At 31.5% G+C, this 12,498-nt stretch overlaps 1 protein-coding gene across 2 annotated transcripts in view; it reads right to left on the bottom strand.

The window, feature by feature from the left end:
* Positions 1 to 12,498, bottom strand: part of NOVA1 (NOVA alternative splicing regulator 1) — a 142,177-nt gene that overhangs the window by 2,637 nt on the left and 127,042 nt on the right. For both annotated transcript variants that reach the window (XM_082647571.1, XM_082647572.1), the window contains exon 5: positions 1 to 393. This exon is cut by the window's left edge and continues 2,637 nt beyond it. In XM_082647571.1, coding sequence (XP_082503697.1) covers positions 1 to 393 — 393 coding nt within the window. The remainder of the gene's footprint in view (positions 394 to 12,498) is intronic.

Here is a 12,498-nt window from a genome sequence, read left to right as displayed (position 1 = left end):
TAAAACTGCTGGAAAGGCTGCAACGCCAGCAAGGTTAGCATGTCCTAATAGCCCTGCGGCTGCTGCAGCGGTTGGTAGAACTTCAGCAGTGTTTGCATAAGGAGATCCCGTTGGATTGGAATTTGCCACTGGACCTGTAACATTGGCATAACTGATATTGAGACAGCTGCCACTCTGTGGATCCTCTTGTATCTTCTGGATGATAAGTTCAACAGCTTTTCGGTTTTGTTCAGGTTCTCCACTCACAGTGACAACCCTCTCTTGCAGGTTGATCCCATCAGGTTTCTGGGAAAGCTGCACCCAAGCCCCTGACTGCTCCATTATAGCCTTCACAGTAGCACCTCCCTTCCCTATTATCAGACCTGCTGTGCTGTTGGGAACTATAATCTTTACCTGTAATTAAAAAAAATACGTATAAATAATACTTCTGTTTTGCGCACATACATTATATTACTTTGCTATCCTAGAAAAAGTAAAATAGTAAGTTGAATATTAGTTTAAACATAATTTATGAAAGATATAAATATCACAATTTCTAAAGGGACATGTATCACATTTTAATACATTTATCTTGTAAAATTAGAATTTTCAAAGGAAAAGGCAATTTTCAGTTTTAAATTATTGAACAAAAATTTTCCTTGACTCTGTGAATTTTGCGGAAGTTATAAAAAAGAGGAAATCATAACACTGCATCAATGATAACATTTTTATATGGCTCCAAAATCAAAATGCTGTTGATGATCCTTCACCTACTTAGCTGTAAGAATATCTCTGCTCTAAAACATATAAAAACAAAGAGTGGAGGATTATAAAGCAAAGTTAGTAAAGATAAAAAGTAGGAAAGTTCTTGAGTCCCTTTAAAACATTAATTTCATGTTCCTTATCACCTAGTAATTTTTGTGTTGTTCAATACCTTACTTAATTTATGACTAATATTTTCAGAAATGGAGGTCAATATATTTATTAGTAGTAGTATTTTAGTTTTTCAACTAAACTGACACCAACCTATAACTTTATAAAAGTAACAAGTAACTCTAAATAATACAAAAATTTTCAATTGCTTTCAGGTAGGTTAGGGGCTATTTGAGAATGATATTACATGGATGTTCTATCTAAATTTGTAAAATGACTATTTTGATTCGGTAGATCATTCTCTTTTTGGCAGTAATAGCTACATTTTTAAAAACAGAGCTTACAACCATATTGTCAAAGGTTACTGAAAACTTACTGTAGTCACATGAATACTTACAACGATTCAATGTGACTGTATGAAGTATAGGCGTTTTAGCTAATTTGTTCTGAAACATCCAGCTACAAAACCCAGCATATTTTTATTTATTTAATCATAATCAAATACTATTATAAAGAGGTATAAAATCAGTATGTTACTTTTATAATCCTTAAAATTATAATACAGATATTAACATTTAAAGTTATGTTTTGGTAGCACAAAGATACATATGACACTGTTTTATGACTCATCAGGTAGATAAAAAATTGTGAATGTTCTGTCACTGACAAAGCACTGAAGGAACTGCTTTCCTTGTCCTAAACATTTAAACGGGCAGGCTGAAATATCTGTTGAAATTTGAGCAGAAATTTAGTTGAGATCATCTATGAGATATCTCATTAGTTAATTTTTAGCAAGTATTGTCATGTTATCTTTAAAACACAGATCTGGATAAGGATATTTTTTAAAAAATAGAGCCATGCATTTTTAGGAAGGTAGCAAGCAGTGAAAGTATAAATTCAAATGCTAGACTGGGCTACCTCATAAATATATTTACATGTATTAAACACATACACACACATAGCACACAACTTTTCTTACCACACATATAATTTATAGTCACAGTAGAAATTTGTTTCATTACAATTTGTCTATATAATCATTTCATTTTTTTTGAAAAAAATCTAAATTTTCTAGAGACATTTCTTCAGAATGTCAAATATATCCCTCATATTCCCCTGATTAAGTGCATTCAGTTTCAAGAAGTAGACTGAGAAATAATTTTTTTAAAAGTTAATTTTGTTCACAGACTTTTTGGTAGAAAATTATTTGTCTGAAATGCTGAAATATGTTAAAGTGATATAATTAGAAAGTTAAACCATGATTACATCTTACACCAATTATAAGATTAGAATCATCCTTACATTTTATCCTGTGCACGTAAAATATTAAGAAAATTTACTTTTAAGGATTTAAAAATCCAAGTGTTAAATATAATTATATTTTGTGAATATTTCTTTTCAAAATGAGAAACATTTTTGCGAAACAATATTGTTGAAAACATTTATATACTGACAAATTGAGGTGTTTCAACGTAATTTTTTTATGAAGAAAAATATATTAATCAACCAAGACTTTCGAAAGAGCTGTTCTTAAATTACTTTAAATTTTAATATCACTCCTGTTTTGCTCAATGTAATGATTGCCTGTATGATTATAACCCACGAAGAGAATAGCACATGAGAGGTTAATTATGGGAACTATCCTATAGACTGTCAATAAAAAGTAATGAAATATATAATTTTATAACATCCACTCTAAAATCACCTTAAGCTTGTATAAGGTATGTGAAGATGATGTTAATTTCTACTACACTGCATACCAGTCTCATACTATATTTATTGCACCTATAACCTTTTCTTTTAACTCTAGGACTCCTTCCAAAAGAACTTGCAAATATGTGCACAGTACTTATATTACTTACACAAGCACATTACCTTGTTCTTCCTTTTTAAATTTTTCCCTTTAATCATTTTTCTTTCTTTTAAATATTCAAAAATTCTGAAATAACATATATTTCAGAAATAGTATGTGAACTTTTCATAAAAGTAAACATCTTCCAAAAAATATGTATCTTTGCAAATTAAAGAATTACACACATCATCTATCTTTATATTAAAGATGTCCTTATGTAGTAAGCACATTTTCTGGATTTTAGTTTTAACTATTTGAAATAATCTTATATGAAGTACTGTCAGACATATTTGTATTTGTTGTTTTACCAAATACTGATGTAGCCTCCAAATTTTGTTGGTATAACTGACATTTGTCCACATAGAAATAAATAAAGGTGTGTTATGATTTAACAGAAGACATTAGTGATTACATATTAATATTTGTAATATGTAGCATTTATCAACTTTAGACAGGACTAATTCTGCTTACAATGAATAATCTCAGAAATTAGAAAATTAAAGAAAATGTAAATGTAAGTTATTAAATTCCAAGTTTAATAAATATACTTAGTAGCCTAGCCACTGAAAGTTACCCAACTTTTATTTCTGACACAAGGACATGAAAACCTCTTAGAATTATACTTTTTTCTCTGAAAAGTTTAAAAAAATCCATATTTATTTGCACATTTAATATTAATCTAATACGGACACAGAGAGGAAAGAGACCCTCTGAAAACAAGTTGAGACAAAAAGAAAAATTAATTCATTTGTATAATATCTCAGAGAGAGTAATGTTCTATTTCCACTCTATGCATCAGATCAGAGCCAAAAAGCAGGTGTGGAAGCTTGGAGATGGTGGGCAACTGAACACTGATTGGGTGGGGGTTGGAGGAAACGAGTGTGGAGAATTATGTGAGATAACCTATTTGCTTACTTCTTAGATATAGGAATACAGCATTTACCTAAAGGAAAATCTCCGGGACTTCCCTGGTGGCACAGTGGTTAAAAATCCGCCTGCCAATGCAGCGGACACGGGTTCAAGCCCTAGTCCGGGAAGATCCCACATGCCGCGGAGCAACTAAGCCCGTGCGCCACAACTACTGAGCCTGCACTCTAGAGGCCGCGAGCCACAACTACTGAAGCCCGTGTGCCTAGAGCCTGTGCTCCGCAACAAGAGAAGCCACCACAATGAGGAGCCCGCGCGCTGCAACGAAGAGCAGCCCCCGCTCGCCGCAACCAGAGAAAGTCTGCGTGCAGCAACGAAGACCCAACGCAGACATAAATAAATAATAAATTTAATTTTTAAAAAAGGAAAATCTGTGTTTGCATCCCCACTGAAATGACAAATAGCAAATTTTAATTGTACCCGTGACTTCATTTTCATTGGTGAAGTCTGTTAACACACTGACTTAACATAATATTCTTATTTCTGAAGAAAAACTGGACCTTAAATAGCATACAATTATTTGGTGTAACATGTATCAGCTAAATCAGATATATTCCTGACAGTTACAAATCAGTTTTCCCTTCAGAACTATGATCTACAGTTGCTACAATCCACCCAATCTTCTATGAAATGCTTATTGAGTGGCCCAGGCCCTGTGCTGGGAGCTAGAAATAAAGGATACATGTGGCACTGTTTCTGTCTTTAAGGAACTTCCAGATCAGTTATAGAAAACAGATGTGTCAATGTGTCAGTGCATTCAAGTCTTAAAAGTGTGGGTACAGAAATATATAAAGGGTACAAAGGAGACAGAAAGCTTAACTGGAAGAAAAAGGGATAAGAAAATCTTTGAGAGATGATCATGTTTCATTTTTGTACTATCAGTAGCCTATCCTTTACTGTCAGACATTCCCAATGAGGTTGCTCTGTGTTGGAGAGTTCCTGTTCAAACCTAAGTCCATTTTAGTAGTGATGATCTGCTTAAATAATGATATTATTTTTGAAGAATTTTACTTATTCCTAGACTTATAATTGTTATATCAAAGAAACATGAAGTAAGATTAACAGTATAATTATACTAATTTTACTAGCATCAACTTTTCAGAAAAAAAAGTAATGAAGTGGCTGTTTCTCTATTTGCAACCACAAAAGAACCTCTATGGGAATCCCATGGAAAGAGTTAAAAATACCAAATAGGTAGGCTTTAATATTGATACATTTCTGATTAAAAATAAGCATTAAGAAAAAAAAATAAGCATTAAGAAAAACACATTTACTCCTTTGCCAAATAAGAACCCCAATTCATTATGGTCTTAAAAAAGAATGACAGTGTCTGTAGGCATCGTATTTCTTCATTATCATGGAAGGGAAATTACTGAACTATTTCATAAAGCAATACTTTAAAATAAATGCAAAACAAGTTCCAGTATAATTTAAGATAGCTCAATTAATAGTATGAACTATTTTATTTAGGGCTGCCATGTTATACACTATATATGTACTGCTTTACATTTTCAAAGCAATTCCTATCAATTGTGGATACCTGCTATTTCATTCATTCAGTCAGCTGACGTCGATCTTCCTTACAACAAGAGACTTCAGTTTTCCTTCAGGAAATAACCCTCTCTCATTCTGAGTGCCATGTACTTTAGGTAAGGCTGACCACCTTCCAATACCTCTGGAACTGGACACATGACCTAAGAAGCCTGCATATCACACTTTCCACACTTGTAGCAGGTACTGATTTGGGACTGAGCACATGACACAGGATGGTCCAATAAGAGTTAGCCTTAAGAATCTGTGAAATTGTTGGGATGGAAGTAACTGTGTGTTTAATCTGGCAGAACACAAGCTTGATATTACTAGTGCTATCTTGTCACTATATGGAAAGAGGAAGAAACTGACTGAAAATAATTTTAAGTTGACTTAGATAAAAGGAGACTTCAGAAATGGAGAGAGAGAAGTTTCTGATACCATTTTGGCATCTGAATCTAACCATGTATAAAGCCAGCACAGAATCAATATAATTTCCCCCCCTCTTTTTTTTTTGTTTTGGTTAAGCCACTTAGAATTGGATTTCAATAACCTGTAATCGACAAAACAGTTTCCTTGAAAATAAGTTCTTGTTATATCATGTAGTATTTGCCTATCCAAAAGAAATACTGACAGTTTATTGTATCTCTTGATGCTCTAAAAGTCAAGATGTCATAACTCTGGTAAAGAGACATGAGTGCATTATTTAACGTATCTTTTACTGAGATATACACGATCTAATAGGATAAATTTCTTTCATTTGCCTAATGTATTACACCTTAGGCTACTGAGGCACCATTTATTAGTGGCCACTGGAGATGTATGTGTCATGTGGGGGGATCCACACTGAACTGCTGACCAAAGTAAACTGAAAAAAGTGTATCTTTCTTTTGATTATAGATTTTAAAATATATAAATAACTGTCTTTCTAAAAAGTACTGCTCTGACAAAGTACGTATGACAGAGCTACATGAAATATCCAAAACGAATGAAAAAGCAGCTCTTCCAACTATGTGTGTTTAATCTACTTACTTTTGATAACCAAATTCAAGGCAGTACAGTTTTCATAAGCATGTCTTTATACCTATCGTAAAATACTATGCTATGTTCTCTCATATATCCTTACCCCCCACCTACTGCCAACACCAGGTTTTAAACCTGGAAGCCATCTGTGCCTTCTCTTGCTCCCTAGATCTCTACATCCTGTTATGCACTGTTGATTTTTTTTCCCCTGAAATGTTTCTTGCCAGTCCTACTGCTTTAGCCTATCTAAAGGAATGTGTGGTGTAATAAAAAGAATCTAGAATTGACAGTTAGGACATATGGACCTTCACCCTGGCTCTGCTGTGTGACCTTTGTCAATCACTTCAGTTTCATCATCTATAAAACCAGACAACTTGATAAGACGGTGGATGAGTTTTTATTTTAGCATTATTAAAAAGCCCTAATCAACAGCCTTCAATAATCTCCTTCCAGCTACCCACTAAATTATCCAGATCCCTTATGTAGATATTCCAAATTCTCCATACCCTGTCCCCAACTTGTTTTCCCAGTTTCATTTTCTATGACTAGTATTCTATGCTGAATCCAAACTTTACCTGCTAGTTCTTAAACATACTCTATATTAGTTGTTTTTCTAGGTCTTTGCCTTTGTTTATTCATTTGTTCCAAATGACTAAAATGTTGCCTATATTTCCAACACTGTTCTTCCCCTTTAACTCACACATTTTTGCTTGCTGAAATCTTATGTCTTCCAGAGCAGCTTGAATGTAATGCAAAATATATGGATTTATGTAAGAACTAAATAATAAAGTATTTGAAAGACTCCAGCATGGCCATGCAGGAGTGTGTGCGTGTGTGTGTGTGTGTGTGTGTGTGTGTGTGTGTGTGTGTGTGTAAAATACGACACTGGGTTCTTAAAACAAAAACAATTTTATCACCTCTAAAATCTAAAATTCAAATTATATTGCACCCATACTGAAATTTACAAAAAGACAAATATACAGATGTTTTAATCTTGTCATAAAATTCCTGAAATCAGTTACACAGATTTGTCATTTAAAAATCCAGTAAGAGTACAGTAATTAAATATGCACTATATGCCTTTTTCTTAAGTTTTCATCAATGTATTATGTTTTTCCTATGTAATTCTATAGCTTCTTACTAATCAAGCTTGTGGCTAGGCTTCTTTAGCCATAAAAAATGTGGTCAGATTGGTTCTAAAAGTCTAGAATATAAACATATTAGTGTTTACTTGATTAAGCAATGAACTGGATCAATTAATAAGATGACGAAATGACAGTATCTACTGAATCATAATCACAATTCATAACCGGTGCAGTTACCTCCCACACCTTGCCTTGCTTCAAGCAATTGCATTTTTACCTTAAAATAATTGAATTTAAAAAGTTTTGTGGAGACCATACATCATCCATTTTATATCTTCTTCCAAAGGGCCATACTTTACTTTCCCCTCTGGCTGTAAGACATGGCAGAAAATGACAGTATACCTCTTTTTTGTATCTCTTTGGAACAAGACAGAAAAAATGAATGATAATCACCAAAAAATTTCTAAAGGCAAATAAAGTTTAACTGAACTATTTTTTTTTACTTCATATATTTTTTACTTTTCCCCTTGAAGCATTATTCTAAGTTTTTTTTCTTTTGATGACTGTTGCATATTTTAAAAATATACCATAATACATTTCAGAGAGGGATATACTTAGGAATAAGAAAAATAGGAGAAATCTATTCTTTATAAGAAGGAAGTGAAAAAAAAGCTAGACATAATGATATCAAAAAAGAATACTACTAGAAGTCAAGTAATTATGAAGAAACTATGAGGGTTGTAAATGATAAACTATTATAGAGCAGCTCATTATTTACAAATGAAAATAATTTGGGGTATTGCCTTCTTAATGCTTACTAAACCAGCTTTTACTAAACTGAGGTTAAATTTCTGGAAGTCCCATTTGCCATTATCATCATGTGTCAAATTATCAAAAAGCTCTTTGAAACTATTATTATTATTTTTAAACCCTCTCTTTTTGGCTCATCTCTTTCAGGGCATGTATACTAAGATATATGTTCAGATTTCTTAATTCTTATTAGTGGAAAAACATATTTGAAATATTTGGGCTTTTTATATGAAAACTAATATTTTCAACTTAATATTTTAAAGGTTGCAACAATCAATTTAAGTGAAATTGATTGAAATCAATTGAAAAAGTGAAAAACAGCCATGCACATGAAAGTAGGGGCTGTTTACTGAAGGAGATAATGGAAAGGTGTGAAAGAAAAGGATAGAGGGAATCAGCAATTCTATTTTGGATATATCAAGCTTGAAATGCCTACCAGTCATCCAAGTGAAGATATCAATGATATGTAGGTGATTGGCTATGAGTTTGAGAGTTAACATAGAGATAGTATTTAAAGCCAGAGAAATGGATAAGGTAATCCAGTGGAAGGTAAAAATGAACAAACAGTTCATTAAATAGTGGACAGCAAAGAATTGTGCAGGGTAAGAAAATACTTAACTTCTAAAATAATCAAAGATATTCAAAGCAGAGCAGCAAAATTAATCACCAAAAAAAAAAAAAAAAAACAAAGGCAAACCAAATGAAAATGAGGAAATGGCTTAACTACTAATCTCTTTCTTTTAATCTCTTTTCTGTGGCAGTATATATCAGCTTTGGGAAATCACCTTATAGAACACATTAAGTTATAAAATGAGCATAATCTTTAACTTAATTTCTCTCCTTCTGTGATCCATCTGGGAAATAATCCAAAACATGAAAAATGTCATATACACAGAACAGTGTAAAGACACTATATAAAGCTATAAAATAATGTGGAAAATATCTATGCAAAATTTTAAAAATACATAAATGTATATGTAGAATTTGAATTAAACAGTGTAAAATTATATGCAGATAAAACTGAAATAAAGAAAATAATAGAGGTTGGGTTTCAGATGAGCTTTTTTTCTTACCATATAAACCTTGTATTAAATTTTTAAAAATTAGTATAACAAAAGGAAATAGAAAAATTATCCCCAAATTAGGATGCTGAATAAACAAATGCCACAAAAGCAGAATAAACAATTCATTAAAAATAAATTTTGTATATTTCTGGTATTCATTGAACAATTATTTACTGAGTTCCAGGTACTGTTCCAGATGTTGGAAATACAGAGTTAAATAAAAAGGTTAAGATCTCGCTTTCATGAAGCTTCCAGACATGTGGTACAATAAATACTAATAAACATTTAAATGTGTATATAAAATGATTTGATAAATGACAGAAAAGCAGATTTATAAAATACTTTAAAATTTTAAAACAAGAAAATTTTAAATCATAGTTTTAAATAAGAATCATGTAATTATGCTAAATGCCTGTTTAGGAAAACCACAAAGTTAATCTAATCTAGGAATATAAAGCTATTTAAAAGTCTGAGTTTGGTACATGGGTTGATTTAATATTCTATAATGTAAGCAAACTAATTTGATATTATTGGAAGTAAATTTCTCAACTATGTTTAAAAACTGATCTCTATTTAAACTTATATAACTAGGTAACTAATTATTAAAAAAATTTTCACAATTTGGATTATTTTTCTTTTACATATTTTTGATTAAGCCATTTTTACCATTAAAATTAAGTATTATTATTAATTAGTTAATGATAGATTGATGTACCATATTTTAACATGATTTAAAATATTATTGATATCAAATTACAGTTGCTTGTATTTTATATTTACTAATCAAGCTAATTCAACATTTCTTATATTTTAATTTCACCAAGAATTTTTCTGAAGGCAATATTTGTTTTTTAAAAAATAATAGTTGCCTACATTTCAGTGTCTTATTAGTAAAGGGAAGTTGACAGTTTACTATCATAAATGACTGTCATTAAATGAAAATGTCCTGAATTTTTCTTATTACATTAATACTTGTAATGTGCAAATACATACTGACTAATATATAAAAAGCTACAGAAAAATGTCTGCAATTTAACAAAATGTATTATTAGTCATAAAACTAAATTTTTTCCTACATTTGGATTGAAGTAATTCACTTCTAATACTTAGTGAATCACAAATAAAAATACATTACTTTTATAGCCATTATTTGGCTAAAGTTAATGAAACAGATCACTTCCTTTCTCAAATATATTTTTAAAGAGTAACTGAAGGACTGTATCACCTAATGGAAGGAAGGAAACAATAGCTAAACCAAAGACCAATAAAATTAATTATAAGGTATGAGGTTCAGAAGAAAAGGTGAAAAAGATCAACTGGAATATTCCCAAATCAAAGATTAAAATATTAGAAAAAACGAGAAACAATTTTTATTCCACAGTGATCAGGTATCAAACTCCTCAATCTGGCAAAACTATGAGAATATGAAAAGATATTATCAGAGAGAATATGCAAAGATTTTCCTATTTCTAAGCTTTTTTAAAATAAAATTAAAATATTGAAAATAAACTTGATAACTACCTGGTTTTCCTGTTTTATGTATTTTCCATTTTATATGGCTCTATTTGAAAGATAGAAAAATTCTGTTGAAGGGTATATATACACACACACAGAGCAAGACTAGTGCACAATGAGGCACTAAGTGCTTTAGTTATCTAAAGGCACATATAACGTTCTGTCTTGAGAACACACTGTGTGCAAGAACTACCAGAGCTATGACTGCAGGGAGAATGCTGATGAAACAACCACCTTTACCTACTAGGTAGTCCAGAAAGACGAAGAATATTGCATATCTGCCTACTTACCAGCCAACACTAGACAAGGCACTCTGCATTTTTATCAGTGACTGAGCCATATATGGGATGTAAAATAAGGAACATTTCATATTTCATTAACTCTTTTCCCCTGAAGTTTACCATTTTTTCAATATGAAAACTTGAAAAGCCCTAGGCTTTCCATAAATATAAATATGCCTTCATATGAAATCAAACCTTTAGAAGGGACTTTGGAAGGTCACATAACATGGTATTTACTAAGTGATGTGTTATAATTCTAACCGGAAAATATTAATGGTGTGCTGCTTTCAGCAGTAATTCTTAACTTGCCCTCAGGAAGATCCTCTGATGCCCATCACTGGGTGTGAAAGACAAACCATCTACAGCATAGCACACTAACAAAATTAGAAGTTTGCAGTGGAATGGGTATGGTTAGGAAGTGCTCATTTAGCTCTCCGCCATAAATTTTGGCAAGAATATTGCTAAATAATCTTTAAAAACAGTAATGTAATCTGCATATATAAATATTTCCATGGTTAGAGAACCTCTAACTGTATCTGGTAACAGTCAAAAGACTACTACTGCTATCTGAAAAGACAATCATCCTTTGTATAATATTTCTTCATAGATTTAAATTGTATTAATTAGTAACCTTTACTGTTTTCAGTGATAATACTAACACTTTCTCTTCAACTTGTGCACAAATCAAATCAAATATTTGTTCTTTAATGTTAATCAAATAATATTCAAAGTGTGTTATTTCATTAAAAAGTCGAAGTTGTGAAGAGATAGTGTTATGTAATACACAATTATATAATTATCGTATTTTTAATAAACTACTGTGCATTTTTCATATGGTAAATGGTGATTCCCAAATAACAAGAGGCTTCAGGAAACATTTTTCCAACTCTTCAAATATAGATGGCTAATCTCATCCTAAATCTATTAAATAAGAATCTACATAGGTAATTTTGATGAGGCTAGAATTGAGAACTTTTGATATATTAATTAACAAAGAATAAAGAAAAATATTACAGTTCCTTTGCCACTTAATAAATGTCTCCTCTGATCCTTAAAGCCTCTCTTGTGATCCTTCTTGAAACTCCTCAAAAAGCATCCCACAACTAGGAAATGAAGGAGTCAAGTAGTCCAAACAGATATCTATCAAAGACAGTCCAATCTTTCTCAATCTTTTGGAAAGTTACCACTTTATATTCCTTAGAACATTACATAATATCGCAACTGGAGCCATTATTTTTTTCCGTCTTGTTTTACATTCCCTTAGTTAACACTTTAAAAACAAAGTAGAAACATAAAAAGTTAATAATGTTCATATTCCTTGTCATCACCCTGATGATACATGAACACAGGATATTTCTGACTTAAAAATAAGGCCATATGTTTCTTAGCAACTTAATTTTCTTTAGTTAATATATTACAAACACTATTCTAGGCCAATTTATATGGCTCTAACTCATTATTTTTAATAGCTTCACCACATAATATTCTACAATACCATATTTATTCAGCCACTCTCCTGTTAAAGCAGATGGTTTTCCAACTGTTGCCACTGTGAATAC

This window comes from Grampus griseus (genome assembly GCF_964374135.1).
Source record: "Grampus griseus genome assembly, chromosome: 2".
Taxonomy (NCBI): domain Eukaryota; kingdom Metazoa; phylum Chordata; class Mammalia; order Artiodactyla; family Delphinidae; genus Grampus; species Grampus griseus.
Note: the sequence above shows the minus strand (reverse complement) of the source record. Positions and strands in the feature narration are given on the sequence as shown.